General features: G+C 40.5%; 1 protein-coding gene across 2 annotated transcripts in view; it reads left to right on the top strand.

Moving 5' to 3' along the window:
* The window catches only part of tmem63ba (transmembrane protein 63Ba), a 73,442-nt gene that overhangs the window by 15,705 nt on the left and 36,208 nt on the right, over window positions 1-21,529 (top strand). The window contains exons 2-4 of one of the 2 annotated variants that reach the window (XM_041250039.1): window positions 16,609-16,804; window positions 18,017-18,096; window positions 19,871-19,912. In XM_041250039.1, coding sequence (XP_041105973.1) covers window positions 16,631-16,804; window positions 18,017-18,096; window positions 19,871-19,912 — 296 coding nt within the window. In that variant the 5' untranslated portion in view covers window positions 16,609-16,630. The remainder of the gene's footprint in view (window positions 1-16,608; window positions 16,805-18,016; window positions 18,097-19,870; window positions 19,913-21,529) is intronic. The other variant, XM_041250040.1, reaches the window with a different exon arrangement.

Below are 21,529 nucleotides of genomic sequence, written 5' to 3'. Positions count from 1 at the left end.
AAACAAGAAATACAAAAAAAAAAAAAAGAGTATGCCCTTAAGACACTTTCAAAGCAATCATTAAAGTCGTACAGTTACTGTAACAATTTTTAAAAATTATTTTAATGGGTGATCAGTAACTTGTCACCAATTTGCATTGTGACCACCTTTTAAGAACCTGATTCGGGTTTCAACTAAGCCTTGACAACTGTAAACATCTTAATGTGGAATCAATGACTCACTGCTCAATGTGGGGCTGGAGCTTCTGTTAGAACCAATGGAATGCTCATCTACAGTATTGTGACCGGAGACAGGAACATAATGCCAGGGCTGGGCAAAGCTTCAGGAGGGAGAATCACCCATGTTCAAGCTTAAATATATACAGTACAGTACAGCAGGCCGTTAATGTATCTCCAGTATTTAATACAAATATTTTACCTTGAAGTCCATGAACAATCGCCCCCCCCCCCCCCCCCCCCCCCCCCCCCCCCCCCCCCCCCCCCAACAGTATAACCTGGGTGGTAGCCAGTGGAATTGAGAAACAAATCTTTTAACTGTAACCTTGATCTGTGGTGAAAAAAATGCTTTTAGACAGCTAAATATTGTCATGCTTTTATTGATCAAATTATGCCTCTCTTCCACTGTATAACTGAGCTGCATCAGGGCCGTACCGGAAGAAGGTTTTAAAAATATGATTTGCTAAAGATATCCCGTTTTTAAATCAAATAAAATAAAAATAAAACAAAGTTTTTTTTGTATAGCACCCTTCATGCAGGTGTGTCTCGAAGCACTTTACAGGACAAAAACAACAAACAAACGTGTCAGATGAAAAAAGTTAGAAATATACAATGTATACACCAGAAACTAAATTGTTTATATAAATAAAATTATACTTCTTCGAAGCAAATTCTGCGGCTTCCTTTTTGAGTAGCTATTACACTGTGTAAAAAAAACAGTATAATTGTAAATCTCGAAAAAATACTCACTTCGAAATCTTTTATAGTCATCTTTGTATTACTTTAGTATAAATATATGTTAATTTGGATTCATATGTTGTTTTTTTCTGACTTTATGTGAATGAAAAGACACACATTTGCCCATTTTCTCATTGGAAATAGTGATATTTTGAAATATCACTGTCCTGATCACAAAAGCAAAGTTTGTGGGGAATAATAGCCATGTTAGGAAAATAACACTTACTACCCAGGAACAAAAATTGTGTTACATAGTGTTATAGTTACACAGTACCAATTGCTATTTGTTTTTTCAAGTAATCTGTCTACATTTTTCTTAAGAACGCAATTAAATAGGACATCAAAATATATATGCTGCTTTTGCAGTTGTCCTTGATGTTGAATGTACTGTAGTCTGTCATCCCCCTTGAGTTGTAGTTTTGTATCTGAGAGCACTTGTCCAGATAAAATGCCCTATAAAATGGAACACAAAATATTTTTCTTCACCAGGTTTCTGAATGATACATAGGACATGAATTCAATTAAAATCACACAACATGTTAAACCCTAGGCTAGCTTTTTTCGCCTCTTCCTTAAAAAAAGAGAAAGCGAGAATGCACTAATAACACAATTGTTTGCATATTTTATAAATTTAAATCTATGTTTAACATAGTATCTATGGTAAATGCATTATTTTGCAGACATGGCACAAAGGTACTCATTACTCAGACGCAGTGTTTTTTTTTAAATAGTAAAATGATGATATGTAAATATAACTTATTTAAAGTGTCAACACTGAAACATGGATTCTTTTTCGCTATATTCTGTCGGTTGCTAAAAGATCTATTTACGTGCGAAATGCATTAATAATCATACACATACATGCATACGTAGTCAAACTCTGTTAACTTGACGTCCCACGGGATGCCATTTAGTGTTGACTTATCCAAGGTGTCGAGTTAACAGAACTCAGACATATTACAGTATTTACTTAAGTTTATTTTGTAGTTAGAACGGTTATGAAAACAGTTGAAAGAGCTGCAGTGAATGAATCAATTACAGTATACGGTACTGTACAAACTCGGTACAACTTGTATAGTTCGGTTGAAATAAGAATTAATAAAATAACTACAGCGTTATTTACGAAAACAGTCTAACCGCAAACTGTGCACAAACTGTTGCCCTACGGGATGTCCCAAACACTCTGGTAGTCTTCCCAGCCGTCTGTGTAGCTGGCAGGGGTGCTGGGTATTCCAGCGGCGGCAGCTCCTCCCTCTCCTGACACTCGGGCGGGCAGCTCCTCCCTCTGCTGACACTTGGACAGGCAGCTCCTCCATCTGACGCTTGAGACGGCACCGGCCCCCTTGCTTGCTTTCGGGATCGGCTGCCCTTCCTCCGCTTTAATTTTTGGGCAGGCAGACACCTCCTCTGCCTCCTGCAAGGGGCAGCACCCAACTTTGTGCCTGAACTTCCCGCAGACAAGGCACCAACCCCAGTCCGAAGAGGTCCTCCCGTTCGCCATCCCACTGGATCCGGGATGGGTCGGACTTCTCTGCTCCCCTCAGGTCTGACTAGCTGAATCTGCATGCGATTTGAGCTCCCCTTCTCCCCCCCTGCCCTGGACCCTGTGAGTGTTTACTAATGGAATTGGATCTGTGCAGGAGTCTTCAAAGTAACAGAGCAAGTTAGAGCGTTGTGCTAGAATTATAGACACTGTATTGACCAAGCTACAATGCCTTTCGATGTTTGACAATTATTTTCTAAGGTAAGACAGCAAGAAAGAAAAGTAAATAAAGCAATGTTTGGGATACTCAAGTAACACAACTAATTTGCATGACCATTTAACGAGATGGAGATGTCAAGCTAGCCTACCATCTCAAAATCTGCGTTTTCAACCATAACAGCTGTGTTTTTACATAGTGCATCAAAAGTTGTATTATCTTCCAGTGTATTTCAGATTAATGAAGTTAAAATGCAAAACAGTACACAGTATAAATAATGTTAGTAGAAATAGACATAAAGACAAGCTTACCATGAAACGTTTTCTTTTGAAAATCCCCCTTACATGACATAACACCTGTCAACATCATAACTAAGTACAGTTTTGATGTTTAAAAGTTCTTAAATTTTCCTTTTACCACCATGTGAGGCGTGTGAGTAAAAATGGATTTTCCAGACAGTGATTTACGTGTAAAAATTAAAATTTTATTTAATATTACACGGAAAAAATAATAAAGAAGGATGTGAGGGAGGGAGTGCTGGAGTAATCAAAAATAAAGGAACGGAAGCCTCTTAGTCCTCTTCGCGCTCTGCTTACATCCAAAAATAAAACAAAAAGGAGTAAAAACATAAAAGAGCCAAGTTAGTAAGGCCTCCGTTCGTGACACAGTCCAAACTCCCACGTACTTCCCTCCAGCCTTTTTTCCCCTGCCTCTATTCCTTAGGACCAACCCCGAACACAGTAGCACCTTCCCTTTAGTATGCAAACCCCGCCCCGGTAGTCAGTGGATCACCAATCCCAAACTGACGGTATCCTTAATTTCACTTGACTCCAGTGGCTGGAATTTACATACTCGTACTTCCGCCCCTCACCAAGGTGCCGCCCCTCAAAAAGATGACTTTTGTCATGGTCACAAGACCTTGGTAAGGGAAGTCCCGAGTTGGTTTGATGCCTTCTACTGTTGGGAGGCTGAATTGCAGACCGAAACCCCTTTGACTCATCACATATCCCACCCCTCAGAGTGGAGCCGAAGGAACACTCGGAAACCTCTAACCCCTCCTTTTCCCCTCCCTCCCGGGAAAAAAAATCAGCATTTTGATGTAACTTACCCGCACGATACCTTATTTGAAAGGCGAAGGGTTGGAGCGCCAGGTACCACTGCGTAATCCTAGCGTTTGAATCCTTCATTGTGTCTAACCACTTTAAAGGGGCATGATCTGTGATGAGTACAAAGGGTCGTCCCAGAAGATAGTATTTTAAGGACTCCACCGCCCATTTTACTGCCAGGCATTCTTTCTCTACCACAGAGTACCTTTGTTCTCTCGGCAGTAACTTCCGACTAATATATAGTATTGGGTGTTCTATACCATTTTTTTCCTGGGACAGAACCGCCCCCAGACCAGTCTGTGATGCATCTGTCTGAAGGATGAACTCTCGGCTGAAATCCGGGCTTACTAATGCTGGGGCCTGACTCAAATTAGTTTTAATAGATTCAAAGGCTGTCTGACACTCTGCACTCCACTTAATTTTATTTGGAGTGTTCTTTTTAGTGAGATCAGTGAAAGGGGCGGCTATAGTGGAAAAGTGTGGAATAAAGCGGCGGTAATAACCAGCCAACCCTAACAGTGATCTCACCTGGGTTTTCGTGTTAGGTACCGGTGAATCCAACAAAGCCTGGACTTTTGAAACCAACGGTTTCACTCTACCCTTACCCATTATGAAACCTAAATATTTTGTTTCTTCTTTTCCAATAGCGCACTTTGCCATGTTCGCTGTGAGCCCCGCCTTCCTCAGAGACTGTAGGACGGCTTTTAATCTACTCAAATGTTCTTTCCAGGAAGAACTGTATATGACTACGTCATCGATATATGCAGCTGCATACTCTCGATGAGGTTGTAATACCCTGTCCATCAGTCTCTGGAAAGTTGTGGGAGCTCCATGAAGTCCGAACGACATAGTACAAAATTGAAAAAGACCATCTGGGGTTGAGAATGCCGTTTTCTCACGAGAGGCTTTTGCTAATGGAATTTGCCAGTATCCTTTCGTCAGATCCAAAGTTGAAATAAACCGAGCTCGCCCCAGCCTGTCTAAGAGTTCATCTACCCGAGGCATGGGATATGCATCAAACTTAGAGATAGCATTCACCCTCCTAAAGTCTATACATAACCGTAGTGACCCATCTGGTTTGTCTATTGGTACAATTGGGTTACACCACTCACTTCGGGAAGGTTCAATTATCCCAAGTTTCAACATACACTCCACCTCCCTCCGGACAGAATCTCTCCGACTCTCTGGAATGCGATACGGTCTCTGTCTAACTCTTAGACCTGGCAGAGTGATAATAGCATGTTCGATCAAATGCGTTCTTCCGGGCACGTTAGAAAACACATCACCAAACATTTTGATTAAATTGCTTACCTCTTTGCGTTGATCAGGAGTTAATTGTTCCCCCATCGGAACCCCAGCTGCTGATACTGGCTCAATTGAGGGTCCATAGTCCTCTCCCTCCTGTTCGGGAGATATAAAATGGACCTCCCGTTCTTTCCACGGTTTGAGGAGATTAACATGATAAATTTGATTTTCCTTCCGACGCCCAGGCTGTCGGATCTCATAATTAACTTTTCCAATTGCTCGAATGACCTCAAAGGGACCCTGCCATTTAGCAAACAACTTAGATTCTGATGAGGGAAGCAACAACAATACTTTGTCTCCAGGTCGAAAGTTCCTAATTCTTGCATTTTTATTGTAGCTTTGCTGCTGCTTCTGCTGTGCCACTTTGAGATTGTCATGTGCCAATCGACCGACTAATTCTAAGCGATCGCGTAGCTGTAATACATATTTCACTATATTTTTAGAGTCTTTTGACTGTTCTTCCCAGCCTTCTCTTATGAGATCCAAGATACCCCGCGGCTGCCGACCGTACAAGAGCTCAAACGGAGAGAACCCTGTTGAGGATTGTGGTACCTCACGAACTGCAAAGAGCAAGTAGGGAAGCAGTTTAGCCCAATTACGTTTCTCCTGATCTACAAAGCGGTGCAACATACTTTTTAAAGTCTGATTAAATCGTTCAACAAGCCCATCCGTTTGAGGATGAAAAACTGAGGTTCTAATTGAACGGATTTTCAATAATTTATATAATTGCTGAATACAGAGGTACATCCGCTTTGTGGTTGAAAAACTGAGGTTCTAATTGAACATAATAATTAGTATAGTTGCTGATAGTTGCTGAATACAGTCTGACATAAAATTAGTGCCCTGATCAGTGAGAATTTCTTTCGGGATTCCCACCCTAGAAAATATTTTAACCAATTCATTTGCTACTACTTCTGCACTCATAGAGCGTAAGGGAACAGCTTCTGGATATCGTGTTGCGTAGTCCACTACTACCAAAATATACCGATATCCTGACTCTGCTCCCTCCAGAGGGCCTACTAAATCTACACCAATCCTCTCAAATGGTACTCCAATAATTGGCAGTGAGACCAGAGGTGCGGGGCGAACTAACTTAGGGGCAGCTAATTGACATTCCGGACACTCAGATACATACTTCCGCACAAGACCATAAACCCCAGGCCAAAAAAACCGGGCCAGAATTCGTTCCTGAGTCTTTTCAGTTCCCAAATGACCTGAAAATGGAATGTCATGCGCCAATCTCATGACTTCTGACTGAAAAGGCCTAGGAACCAATAACTGTTTTACGAGCTGTCCCGTCCCGGGAGCCCGGGTTATTCTATATAATAAGTGCCCAGATACAGAAAAATGCGGAAATACCACTGGTTGTCCTTCCTGCATATCCTTCCCCTCAACATATCTAACCTGTTTCCAAGCATACTGTAATGTGGGATCATTTTGTTGTTCATAGCCCAGGTCAATATCTCGGTCCCAATGATTAGGTACGCTGAGAGGAGTGTCTTTTATTATGTGACCTTCCACATCAGTCGCAGCCACGCAGCCCCGGTCACACTGAACACCTACTCCTTTACCCTGCCGTTTACAAGATTGGTTTACCTTTGAGTCAGACCCCTCCCCTTGTCGTCTCAGAGTTCCCTCATATTTTTCCACCCTGCGCTCGCTCTTTGTTTTTCTCAGGCGGATTTTAGGGTTAAACAGGTCGGATTGTAACGGGGAAAATCTCGCCAATTGTTTTCTCCTGTTGCTTAGATTGTCCCCTGGTAGAAACTAAGACCATTTCCCGACCTAAAATACGATAAAAAAACAGCCAGTCTCTTCCCAGGAGAACAGGGTATGGTAAACATTGCGCTACAGCCACTTTAACGTAAGCTGAGTAACCATCAACAGTAAGTCTAACTTTAGTGGTGGTATAAACCCGAGTTTCTCCATGGATACATGAGATAGCCACTTTACCCTGTGGCTCCCAGGTTACCCCCTCCAAAAGAGCTTGTCGAATCAATGTTTGTGCACACCCAGAGTCTGCAAATGCATTAGTACTCTTATCCCCGACCTGTACTCTTAATTGATAAGGGCCCTCCCAACATTCCCCAGTGTTCTTACCTGTTACTGCCAACCAGGATCTTCTTGCCAGGTCTACCTCCATCATCGGACAATCCCTGACTATATGTCCGGGCTCATTGCATCGGTAACAAACTGGGGTAGAAGGCACCAACGGGGTTTGCTTGTCCTGTGAGTCGGTGACTGACAGGTTAGAGAAAAAACCCCTCGCCCAAGATGGGGCTAACCTCGACCTCCATGATCTGAAGGTCTGGTTACCTCCTCTGGGCTTCACTGATGGGTTGGTCCTGGTTAGTTTAGGCGCAGGAGTGGGGTCAGAGGCGGCGCCTTCATTCGCATCCTCATAAGCCTCCGCCAGGATGATGGCCTTCTCGAGAGTGGTAGGTTGATTCCTTTTAACCCACTCCCGATTTCCTGGCGGTAGTATGGAGGCGAACTGCTCTATAGCGATCTTCTGCACCAGTTCTTGGGGTGTGTTTTCTTCCGGTTGCAGCCACCGGGTGCACTGATCCAGGAGATACTGTCCCGCAACCCGGGGCCGCACCCCCTTGGACAGCTGGTATTCCCGGAAACGGCGCCGGTATGTTTCTTCCGTGATCCCGAGGCGTGAGAGAATGGCTTCTTTTACTTTTATATAATCCGCGGCCTCCGAGGCCATCAAGGCTCTATACGCTGCTTGCGCTTGTCCTGTCAAACAGGGTGCCAATTTCATGGCCCAGTGTTCCTTGGGCCACCCTGCTGCTTCTGCCACTCTCTCAAAGGTGACCAAGAACGCCTCGGGATCATCTTCCGGAGTCATCTTCTGTAGCTTTGGTTGTGAAGAAAACATCCGGGCAACCGCTGTTTCCGCCGCTGGTGTCGAGATTTTCTCTACCAGCTGACCAAAGAACTGGGCGAGCTGTTCCTGGTGCCGTGCTTCCCTCTCCTCTCGCTTCTCCTCCTGCTCCCTAAACATCGCCAAAACTGTAGCTGGATCCATATCCCACTTCTGACACCACGTGTGAGGCGTGTGAGTAAAAATGGATTTTCCAGACAGTGATTTACGTGTAAAAATTAAAATTTTATTTAATATTACACGGGAAAAAAAAAGAAAAATAATAAAGAAGGATGTGAGGGAGGGAGTGCTGGAGTAATCAAAAATAAAGGAACGGAAGCCTCTTAGTCCTCTTCGCGCTCTGCTTACATCCAAAAATAAAACAAAAAGGAGTAAAAACATAAAAGAGCCAAGTTAGTAAGGCCTCCGTTCGTGACACAGTCCAAACTCCCACGTACTTCCCTCCAGCCTTTTTTCCCCTGCCTCTATTCCTTAGGACCAACCCCGAACACAGTAGCACCTTCCCTTTAGTATGCAAACCCCGCCCCGGTAGTCAGTGGATCACCAATCCCAAACTGACGGTATCCTTAATTTCACTTGACTCCAGTGGCTGGAATTTACATACTCGTACTTCCGCCCCTCACCAAGGTGCCACCCCTCAAAAAGATGACTTTTGTCATGGTCACAAGACCTTGGTAAGGGAAGTCCCGAGTTGGTTTGATGCCTTCTACTGTTGGGAGGCTGAATTGCAGACCGAAACCCCTTTGACTCATCACACACCAAGTCAAAAGTGACTTGTGCTCTTTCCAAGTCAAAGTCTTAATAATTCTCAGAAGCTTCCATGAAATTGTCATAAGTTCTGACAACTAAAAAACAGTTCTGCTGGTTCACAAGATACAGGTATCTCAATTGCAATTGTTGCAGGTTTTGCGAAAGCAGGAAAGATGTCGGAATAGTTCTCAGTAAAAACCTTGCAGGCCTCATCTGTGGTCTTTAAAAGCATTACTTCTTGCCTGAGAGTGTCAACAGGTAACATGCTTGGATGCAGATTACCGAATCACTCTAATACCAGGGATATGCGCAGTGCTTCATTTATTTGTCCGAACTACCCTTGAGTGAAAATTTAAAAAAAAAAAAAAGCAACCAGAATAGCTTAAAGTTATGTTTTTGGTTAGGTTTGGTATTAAGCATCCCATCAACGTCTATAGTTTGTCTATAGTTTAGAGAAAAAGGATCCCCTTTTATAATATGTTCCAGACAGGAAACTTTAGGCAAAAGCCTTTTTATATCATATTGCTATCCTTCCATTAAAACAAACCTTCCTTGGCTCCTGTATGTTAATGCCAGGCTAAGTCTTGACTGCCTTTGTTGATTGTTGAGAGCAGTCGACAGGCCTCCTCGGATGATCTCACCTCATGCTGAACGGAATGTAAATGTCACTCCTTCACGAGATCGGTAGATGGATTTTTTCATTTGCACTCAAGACCAGCCACAGGGCTCTCATCAAGGTAATTCATCATAAGGCATATCATTTAGCAGCTTGAGGGAATGCTTAACTGTACACGTGGCATAACACTTATAGAATATCCTGCTGCACTCTTAATTGGGGACAGACAGCCTCTCAATGAGTAGGAGCTGACTGAGTTGCGTGGTCTTTTCATCAATGATGGTGGCAGGATGATTTACATTTTATTAGATTAGATTCTGTTAAACTCCAGAGGGCTGTAACATTAGCTCATTGTGGTTTTGTTTTGCTGCTTGTAGGTTTTTTTGTTGCTGTAGTTGATGGCAATGTTCAGTTCTGCCAGCAATGCCTCAAGTATAGTACTCTGTTACTCTAGAAAACATTCAATAGTTGAACCAATCCAAATATCGGTGTATGGGAAGGTTTTACATATATCAGTTACTTACAGCTGCAAGGTGAAATATAGCATCATCTTTAGACTATTTTGTTATAGAAACTGATGTATTGCCTCTAGCACATGTGATACACTAGTATAGGTGATTGAAATACCTGTTGAATAATGTTTTGTTTACACAGGGTTGCCATGCGAGCACTAAACGGTTACCTGTCTTTCCTGTCTTGCCATGCATGCAGTCCCAGTTAAGGGTATGGAGCACACATGTTGAAACTCAACAAATTATTATTCTTAATGTTCTTTTGTATATTTAGTTTAGTTTGTTGTGGGTGGGGTTTTTAATAAGAAAGACCCTAACTATATAAAATCTGAAATCAGTGGGAAACTGAAAACTTGAGTGCCGAAGTACCTGTATTCAGTATCATATGGATGTTGCTGTATGATACAGTAAATGTTACACCACTTTCATATAATTCTGTCTCTCTCTCCTTCCTGTGCTTACTTTTCATCACGACTGAATAGTGCAGAAGCAAAAAGTTAACTTATTTGTATCATGGAATATCTAATGTATTTACTGTGCCACTTTTATGACTAATGTGGTATGTCAAGCCTAAAGATTTTTTTTGCTATTGTTGTTTCAGTGATTTTAATGTTTTTATCATGTATTATTACTTTTCATCATGTTGGTGTAAAAGTCTGGTTTGCACAAACTCAACTAGTTAAAGTGTAACAAGTTCTGAATCATGATTTGTTTGCATCTAATACACAAACTTCGCCAAACATGTGCAAGATTAAGTTACTGGATCACAGTCTGCTGTACTACTTGATAGTGTTGTACTGCATAGTCTAAGCACTAATGAATCAACAGTCTTACACGTTTATCGAATCTGAGGATGTTTCAGATTGCTCCCCTGTGTAAAGCAGAATTAGTTGAACATTTCATAATTAGGATCAGAGAGGTCTGTAATAATTTGAAAAGTCCCTGTGAGGGGAGCTTACTGGATGTGCACAGTAATTGCCAGTATGCCGCTACTGGCTCTGTCGTTGCTTTAACTGCATAAACTATTTTAGACGGTGACTTTTATTCAGCAGTGTTACCTCAGGGACTTCAAATTTGCAGGATCATACAGACACCTTGTGCTTAATGTTGGTGACCAATGGCATTAGTACATGGCTGTATTCCACTTTTCTCAATTCCGCTCCCTTACATGTGTTGCCCAGTGACCATCGACTGTTTACATCTGGCCAAATACTATTCAGTTGATCTGAACAGCCTCAGCTCTAAATACCACCGTTGATTAAGTGTGGAATTAGGACCAAACTTGCTGGTTTGCTTCACCTCCACAGTGTTTTAACCAGTGGCCCTATCCATGATACAAATCTTTATCCATTTTATTTCATTTCATGCTATTCCATCATAGATTCCTTTTCCCCCTTCCAAAATATTTTGGGCAATGTCAGGAATTAAATACACTTGACCTGCAGTTTTATTGAGGTGACGCTGTAGTAACCCCAAAATTTGGTGAAGACGTTTGTGTTTATAAACTACGCTGTAGTTTTATACAGATGTGTAAGCACCTTGTACATTTCCTAGAACAACAGCCAGCGCCTACTGTAGCTTTTCTGGGATATAATGTGGGGCCTGCTGACTAGTAATCGGTCTCCTCAGGACCTTGAAAGTAATCCAGACCCTGGTCCAGGCCATTCTATAAATCATAGGGTGGGTGCCCATTACATTCTAGAATATAAAGTGTAAAATGTGGTTAGTATTTACTGAAAGGTATGCAAATCTATTTTTTGTTTTGTGGAGCTTGAGGATGGAAGCGGTAAGACAAGAGAAACAACTTGTGCATTCTGTCAAAGTGTGTGTGATCTGCAGAAGTTGACAGGACTTGTTTTTTTAATACAAACTGGGAAAGGTCTTGGTGAAATACAATACGCCCTTCTTTAGTTACTGCAAGCACTCAGACAAGCATTAGACAGCAGCTCTGTGTGCTGTGAGTTAAGGTGAATGATGCATGTCTGAACATCTGTTTTCATATATGTGTTTTATAATCGTATTAATGTCTGAAGCATTTAAAACACTCTAGTGTACAACAGTGTGTGTTTCTCCTCTGTTTTGTTTAGCAAGTTTTTTTTTTAGTTTTTTTTATTTTGTACTGTGCTGTACACCAACTGCAACTGTATGGAGCTGCACAAACAAATTACTCGACCTCTTACTTTAATAACTTGCATCAATTAAATATTTTTTGTTGGAAAACCTTTGAACCAAAAATGATGCTATCGGTATTTGTTGAGATCGTCTTCCACATAGAGAAACATGATCATAACTGGCATTTGTACAAACTTCAGACTCTCACCACGAAGGGCAGGACAGCTGTTAAACGGGGGGAATATTACATTTATGAGCACTGGTTTGTTCTTCTAGAGAACATAGTGTTCTTTTTAAATTGTTTGATTGATCTGCCTCTTAATTAGAAAGTGGCTTGTTTTACATTAAAGAGAAATGTGGTAGGAGTGTGACGTGTCAAGAGGTGTCTTTGCTAATGTAGGTTAAGGGTTACACTCCTGATGGGTTCAAGAAGTCATTGGAGTTTAGACATGATTCTGAGAGCTCTATTGAGACACCAGGGGTGCTGTCAACTTCAAATTATTCCCAGGATGTGAAAACTGAAACAGAAAATGGCAGACAGAGTGCAGACAAGAAGAATATTTAGTTAAGATATCCTTGCTACTTCCTACAGTACCTGTACAAAGTCACCCTTGATAATAATAAAATTCGTGGATCTCTCCTCCTGGTATCTGAATTCCACTCTGAAGTGGGTTGAGAAACATTGCAGCATTAGTTTAAAAACATACTGTACTGTAGAGCAGGGAGTGCAGTCTTGTGCCAGGGAAATCCATGCAAATTGAATACAAAAGTTGTGGTTCAAACAAAGGCCTGTTCTATTTGGCGTACTTGGGTACTGCAGTCCAGATATGCTGTGCCACTTTTTAAGCCAGCTGTTAACTTTCCCCATACCCACTCATCAGTATGGGAGAGCAGGGAAGGTGATTCAATAGCCCTGAACTGCCTGCTGAATACAGGTTGTTGGTGGGGGGTGTGTTTTTTTATTTTTAAACCATTTACAAACAGTGGCCAAACTCATTGAAAGCATTGTATCTAAAATCAAGCACCTGTATTGTATTAGAACAATGGGAATTCCTAAAATAATGTGCATGTATTGTATGAAAGCTGTTTAGGTTTCCAGTTTTTGTTAAATAAAACATGTATTAGTACTTAATGTGTTTTTTTTTTTCACAGGTTAGGGTCTTAATGAGCAGTCCTAGTCCACGTGCTGCGGAGGTGTCTTGTTAGAGGGTGCTGGGGTCAATCCCTTTATCCTCCTTTCGAGAAGTGTAGCTAGTCACCCATATTCGCGACCTTCACATCTCATCTGAGGCAGCAGGTAGAACATCATCATACAGTAGAACATTCATGCTGTGGTGCTCAGCAATAAATAGATTAGGTCTAGCATTCTTTCATGCAATTGCAAGGACATGGATAAATCACAGCTTCCTACCTCGGATCATTTAAACTAGCAGGGTTCCGAAAACTATAGCATTACATGTCCCCACGTGTTGCTACAGCTGTTTAAATAACATACCTGCCATTGTTAACATCTTGACAACTTTTTACACTTCTAAAGGTTTAAGTCTGCTTCAACGGTCTTTACGAAATGGCTGTTCTAGAGCACTGGGGTTTGAGATCTGTCCTCCTAAAGCACTGCAGGAAGAGGGGTCTGACTTTTCTGTTACGTACCACATCGTTATTAATATGTTACTGTTTGACAATAGGGGCAATAATCCTTACTGTGGAGTGCACAGTGGAGCGGCCGTTTTGAAAAGAGCTTTAAAACGGACTTTTAGAGTTTATAAGTGTAAAAAGCTGTCGGGATGTTAACAATGAAAAGAGAAGTTATTCTAAAGTACATTATATAAACAGTTGTAGCAATACGTGGGGACGTGTAACACCTATATATTTTTTGAAATCCTGCTACTTGCTCTTTTAAATTCAGTAACAGAGTAGATATTTTCAGTTTAATAAAATTAGATTTAACCTGATATATAAATTTTTTGTTATTTTTCGTGCTTCTCTGCACTGATTTTGACGACCAGGGATATATTGCTCTCGTTGTGAGGATTGAATTTTGTAGCTTTCCAAGGCAAATGTCATTAGATTAGGATAAAATTAAATCTGTATGGAAATGCCCTAGATTTACATGGTGCAGTATTGTAAAATGTATGCTTGCTGGAAGGCTGCGCCTTTTAATGATACAGTATATAGGGTGATATTGACTTTCTACCCTTGCACTTTACAGTGCATTGTTTCCAGATCATACCTAGATTAAGACACCTCTACAGGGGTAACAATACGTCATAAAAACAAATAGAATTTGCTCATACTGTGAAATGGTGAAATGGTGAAATGGCCTATTGAAACAAATCTAAGACACACCTACTGTGGAGTTCTGCTAGTATGTCAAATTCTGCATTTAGTTTTGGTCCCGCCTTCCGATAGTGCTGGCCAATCCTCTTGTAAGTTGGGAATATGACATGCTCTACTGTAAATGTGTACAGCCCAATGAAAACAACCCTGTCTCTCCCCTTGTCAGAGATGGATTCAGAACAGAGGGTAGGAGGCATTTTTTACATACTGAGGATGGTGAGGCATTTATGGAATGCTGATTCCCTTTTACATACTGAGGGTGGTGAGGGTTTATGGAATGGTCATTCACAGGGGTCCTTCAAGTCTTCTTTATGCAGTTCTGGGATCAATTCGCTGTTGGGGAAACAGACAGCCGCTGGACAGAATGGTCTCCTCTCGTTCCTAGCTTTTCATAAAGGTTCCGTCTTGTCTTCTCTCCAATTTTCATTATCATGGGGGGAGCTTTAGGCCATGATGGCTATTTTAAGGTAGAAATGTTTTAATCTGGCAAATAACAAAAATAATTAGTCTTTGCCTCTGGGGATGCATATCCCTGCTGGGGATGTGTGGAGGAGGGCAGACATGTGTGTTACAAGTTTTGCAAATGACTAAGAAAGCAGATTGATGACTTTATTTGTTAAGGACCTGTTAATAATCTGTATATATGTGATGAAATTTGAGGGTGTTCAAAGGCAAACTTACATTTGTGAATCATTTTTTTTCATGTTACTGATGGTTTTAATTTTGAATTTACTGCTGTTTCTTACCAAAAATTTGAAAATTGACTACCGTAAATATGAATATAGGCCTATGGTGTAGTCTAATATTTATAATATACACTCTGCGATGTAGGCCTGTTTTTATTTAATAATAAAATCTACCTGTAGTCTTTGTCAAGGCACCTCGAAAGCCAAACAAATGAGTTTCCCAATTCAGATGTGCAGTACTGTACATTATTATATTTTGGAACTTGTACTGCAGCTATGCAATATGGAAACATTGATCTAAATAATGTATGCCATATGCCTATTGTATGTTTAATACAGTACTATATTTAAATGCAATTTGGATTCCAGACTATGCTATGAATCTTTCAAATTAGTCCTTGCAGCAGTTTTATAAGCAAGCCTTGGCTTTTTTTTTTTTTTTTTGTATGGTAACATTTTTGTGTGTTATGAATACAGAAACATGATCATAGAGAGCTATAGCACAATACCACTGTTTATTATTAATGGTGGGGGGGGAAATCACAAACGTATCTCTGTTAGCGCTTTGACAGTACAGGAATCCATATAGAAGCAGATGTTTTAGCACAGTGCCAGGGTGTATCTAGTTCTGCCAGTCTCTGTCATGTTTGTAAAGCAAGGGTGTCACCTTGCCATGGGGGGGAAAAGAATGACTGGCAGCTTTGTCCGTTTTAGAGCCTAGCCGTTTTCTTGTTGCTACCAGCTTGGCATCGGTTTCCCAGCGACGAAGCAGACTGGCTCAATTCTCAACATGAAACTCAATGCCCGCTATTGTTTTCTTGGGGCTGAATACATTTTAGTGACATCTGAGAGAGTGAACTCGCTGAGCCCTAGCCTCTTTGTAAGATGTAATGCTTTGGAACACTAAGCAGAGTACTGTTGCAGTTTTAGCAGTACCAAGTGTACAAGTGTGATGCAGTGGATGTAGTTCTACAAGAGGGGGATATACATATTGTCACATTTTCCATCTGGAAAACTACCTTTTCTATTTTGATGAAACTTGGTGTTCTTATTTAGCATAAGTTAAGTGTTGGAGTATTCTGGGGGTTGGGTGTGTGTGTGTATCTGCCTGTCCGTACATTTTGTCTGTATGTCACAATTACATTTTTGCATACATCTGGAAAACTGCTTCTCCAGTTGTCCTAAAACTTAATTTTAACAGAGTAAGTTGTTCAGAATGTCTGTATATCAGTCAGTCTGCATTTCACACTCGTCGTTTTACCCTTTTGCGTGTATCTTGTGAACACATATGGTAAATCAATCATTTTAATATGCATTAACATCATACCAGCGCCTCATTTGATAAACTAATGACAAATGAAAAAGTCTTACATTTTCAATAATCTATTCATTTGCCGTTTTCTTATTCTAGTCATCCATAAATCCAAACGTTTAAAAACAGATGTGCAAATATAAAGAACTTTACTATAAAGAGGGACTTTCACTTGTAACGAGAGGGGTACTGTTTGAAGGGTTTTTTTTTTTTGTTTTTGTTTGTCCCAATGACTACAAATGCATGGGAGTTTTTTTTTGTTGTTCATTAATTGATCTTTTGTTTCCTATCCCTTTTTTATTATTATTATTTTTTTTTTTATATAGACAAAGCAATGAAGCAGTAGAGATGATCCCTCTGTTGATTTTGATAATGGCAGCAGTGGCTGATGCGTGCACAAATAACTGTTCGAACCCCTCCAGGGATTACTGCTACTCTGCTCGGATCCGCAGCACTGTGTTGCAGGGCCTGCCCTTCGGAGGGGTCCCCACTGTGCTGGCGCTGGACTTCATGTGCTTTCTGGTGGGTGAACTGTACAGCTACTGACTGTGTAAGAAATAACACTGCAGGCACCACAGATAATTGACCATGGTTTAATGAAAGAAACTGGGTGCAGAGGGTAATAATGCTATTAACAATAAAAATGACGTATGAAGCTATTATATATAGGGATGTAAATTAGACCCATTGGGTAGCTGTTGGATTCATTGCTGGTTTTACTGTGAGTTTAAATAACACACTTGAGCTTGTTACCTATATTCTGTGGCACATGTTAAAATGGGTGAAACTTCTATGCAGTAGGAGGAGTCTTTCCATCCCTGATCTGAGTATTTAGTGTTTTTATTTTTTCATTGGTTTGCATTAAGCTTCTAAGCTGCCACCAGGAAAGTTAACATTCTGAAGGATAATGACTGACCAACATGATTGTCTGAGAACAGTGGTGCACAACTCAGGCCATGGAGGGCCGGTGCCCCTCCTGGATTTTGTTCTAACCATACCCTAAATTTAGTTAATTGGACCAATTGAGCTTCTAATAAGGTCTAATAAAGTACTTTAGGGTACAGTTGGAATAAAAACTTGCAGAGACAAGTTTCACACTATCTAACGGACTCCCTATTAAGCGTGTGTTTCCAACAGTGTACTGTATTGGGACTGTTTATTAAAACACAGAACAGACTCCTTGCTTCCAAAGTGTCTTTGTATCAGTCACATAATTGTTCCATACTGAAATACATAAAAAATATTGAATTAGAAATGTGTGAAGTGGTAATCAATATTATAGTTTTCAAATAACTTGTGGGTTTTTGCTATTCATTTTACACCCTCCCCCCTGAAAAAAGTGACTACAAAACTGGTACATCATTCAACTGGTTTTGCCATTAGCACAGTATGAATATCTGTTGGATTGGAGTGTAAATTGGGAAACATGGGTCAGGAGCGGGGCTGGTACATTTCCACTCCCTGTTACTGTCCAGACAATGTTCTTATTTAAAGTGATTACAGCCTGAATGATGATGTCGTCACATTTACCAGAAGCTGATATATAAAGTTACAGCCTTAACTTTGCCCTCTGGTTTTTAAAAGTAAAAAAATAAAAGCATTACTTTATTAGTACAAGTTCCAGCAACCTTGATCTTAAAGGCTGAAGTGCATGTCAGGATTCTTGATGTGCATTTCATTTATTATAAGCTGTCAAAATGCATGCAGACAATTGTTTTTTTCTCACTTTTCTAGGTTCTACTGTTTGTGTTTTCAATTTTGCGAAAGGTTGCCTGGGATTATGGACGGCTTGCTTTGGTGACAGATGCAGACAGGTAATTTTTTGTTTCAGGAAAAACTCTTGCACTGACACAGGAATACCGGACTTGTGCGAAATCCTGTCTATGCAGAAGCTATTTTTATTTTTTGATCATGTTACAAGTAGAACTATTCTACTGGCCCAGAAATGTGTAATCTATAAAGTGCAGGTGTAAAGTCTTGGTTTCATCCAAAAGTACAGTCACTGCAAGGTAGTTTTGACACTAGTATTTACGGTGCATCTGGTTGGTACAATGTGTTCCCTGTACTCTAGCGATCCCAGAAGGAAAGAGTTAAAGCTGTCTGTAGTTGCAAAGCTTTGATTTGAATTTTTTTTCCTTGCCTGTTGTGTTAGTGTCATTCTGTGCGTCATACTTTTAAATGTTTACAGGTATCTAGAGAAGCACAGATTCAGTTGTGATGAAACTTGCTTCTATAGTTTTCTATAGAAAAGGGCTTCTATAGTTCTTGAGAGCATGAGAATGTGGGAGTATATGGAGGAATCTTTGTCTGTAATTATCCCAATGATGCAGCATGCACTTGGTAACCCATCCCATACTCGGCACACTGTCTAAAGAAATGTCTCCTATCCTTAAAATAAGTTGACAGTTGAGTCCACCACCTCCTAATTCTTCTTTGTTCAAGGTTAAAGAAATTTCTCATCCTTTTTTTTATGAGCTCATTCTTTTAAACCTTGGGATTAGTTTGACTCTCAAAGACCATTCTCTCCTTGCCCTTTGGTAATGCTGTGGCCAGAACTGATCACAGTATTTTAGGTGTGGACTCACCAGTGTGTTATATAACCTCCTCATGACCTCTGAAGTACTCTAGGCGACTATACCCAAGCATTCTGTTTGCCTTTTTAATTAATACCCCCCACTGTCTGTTTGCTCATAGTGATGAGTCTGTTACACCAAGGAGTTAGGAGTTATTCATGTAGCAAAAGGGGAGGAACAATTCTGTTCAGCAGGGGTTTGTTCGACTTTACCAAGGGTATTCAATTTATATTTTGCTCTTGGGCTCTCGAGTGGCGCATCCAGCAAAGGCGCTCCGCGTGGATGTGCCCTGTAGCCTGGAGATCGGAAGTTCGAATCCAGGCTATGTCACTGCTGACCGTGACCGGGAGTTCTTAGGGGGTGGCGCACAATTGGCCCAGCGCCGCCCGGGGGGAGGGAGGGCTAGGTCGGCCTGAGTGTTCTCGGCTCACCGTGCACCAGCAACCCCTGTGGTCTGGCCGGGTGCCTGCGGGCTTACTTGTAAGCTGTCCAGAGCTGCGTTGTCCTCCGATGCTGTAGGTTTGGGTGGCTGCATGGTGGGTCTGCAGTGTGTAAAGGTGCGGGCGGCTGATGGCACATGCTTCGGAGGACAGCTTGTGTTCATTTTCACCCCTCCCGAGTCACCGCAGGGGTGGTAGCGGTGAGCTAAGCCTAAAAATAATTGGACACGACTAAATTGGGGAGAAAATAATAATTGGCGACAACTAAATTTATATTTTGCTTTGCTCTTGAACAACAGGTTAATGTAAAATGTTGAGCCCTCAATTACTCAGTTCAAGCATCAGATATCTAAACCAAGCAACAGGGAGGCTCATATAATTTCTGTCATTGTTAGTTTCCACAGCAGCATTGCAAAGTTTTCAAAGGATTTTATATTTACTGTGTACATTGTACAGACATGTTTTAACCAAACTGCAGGTTATGCAGGACTGTAAAAAATTATTTCTCTTTTTTGTTGTTTTATTCATCTTTGTATTTATTCATTACATTTTTTTAATTCTTTGTTTTATTTAAGACGGAGGCAGAGTCACAGACATTACAAAGAAGAGCGAAAATAGTATGTTTACATTTTTTTGTGTCTTTCTTTTCCTCACTTTCGGTTGTATTTCTTTCCCTTTCTAAGTCTTTGGATTAAGTTTTGAAGGTTTGTCTGATTTCCATGTAATTGCTTAATATATGAAATATCTACAAAGCATGCATGATACGTTATGCTGTACTACACATGTTGCTTGTTGTTTTACCCACACGGAAAGAGAATCAATTCAGTAAACACAGACAGCCAATCTCCTTCCTAATCATTAACTGGATATTAAAAGGCATTATGAGAAATAAGTGGAGTGTGATACCTTAAATAGAGCTCAGTAACCCCTACATTTATATTACTATATTATATATATATAATATATATGAAGGGCTACTAATACATATATTATATATATATATATATATATACTAATGATTTAAACCTTTTTGTGTACATCCAAAAAAAAACATTTTTTCTTTCTATTTTTGTACACTGCAGAAGTCTGTCTGTTTGTTCCACTCAGCTCTACTCCAGCTAAGACACGCATGGCTGGAATGACCTCTTGCTGCCCGGTGTCTGTAACTGCTGTTAATTGATAAGCAAAGAGCTGGGCAGTAGCCAGCTTTTTTTTTTTTTTTAGGAATAATGACAATGGGTCAGCAGCTTAGGAAGACAGAATCCTTCCTTTTGATCTTCAAAGGAATGAGCAGTATGAATGGAAACAACTGTCCCACTCCTGCTCGTGAATTGCATTGCCTGGCCAATTAATGTGATTTAAACGTGCACATAAATTCAGCACTGATATTGCTTTGTTTTGATTGGTTGTTGCTTGTCAGTTTGCAGACGTTTTGGCATATTTATATCTCTAACTAAATTGGCTTTGCCAATCTGTTACTCCTGGGCAAAATTTCACAATATGTGTTTACAGCATTGCAAAGGGTTAATAATTCAACTATTCTATTCCGATTAAACAAGACCTCTTTTTAGTAGGAACTCTTTTGGAGTCTACCTTTTTAGACATGCAAAAGAAAAACGATTTTTTTAAATCATCCTGTACCGATGAATATAATACTTGTAATAGTCTCAAGCCTAAAGCCCTACACACAGTCATAAAGCACCATCTGGTTCCTGAAGGCAGAAAATAGTCCATGAGGAGCATCATACAGTATTATGAGATATATTTTGAAGCAAATTTACTGAGAGGAATGCAATTACATTAACACTTTAAAACCATCAAAAAACTTCAGTAATTGTCCGGAGTGCTTAATTTATAGTTTCATACCGTTAATGTTTTATTCCTCTCTGACTATTTACTTTTGTCACAGCACACGCTTCATAATATGGTCCCCCTTATGTATTGCATTGCTTTTCAATGTTCATGATCAGTCAAACGTGGTCTTAAATACTCACCCTGCCCATCATACGTTCAGCGCTCCTGCTAAGGAGGTTTTGGGTTTCTCAACTTCACTGCTTTCCCAGTTCACAGGGCTATGAAGGCCAGCCTTATTTATAATTATAATGGCTTTCTGTATTCAAAAAAAAAAAAAAAAAAATGCTGCAAACTTTGGTTGATTTAAAAAAAAAAGTCCTACTTGGTGATCACACAATACTTTTCTGATCGTGGTAATGCGGGGTCTTGGTGCTTTTAAA

This window comes from Polyodon spathula, chromosome 5 (genome assembly GCF_017654505.1).
Source record: "Polyodon spathula isolate WHYD16114869_AA chromosome 5, ASM1765450v1, whole genome shotgun sequence".
Classification (NCBI taxonomy): Eukaryota; Metazoa; Chordata; class Actinopteri; order Acipenseriformes; family Polyodontidae; genus Polyodon; species Polyodon spathula.
The sequence above is the reverse complement of the archived record's forward strand: the minus strand, read 5'-3'. Positions and strand labels throughout refer to the sequence as shown.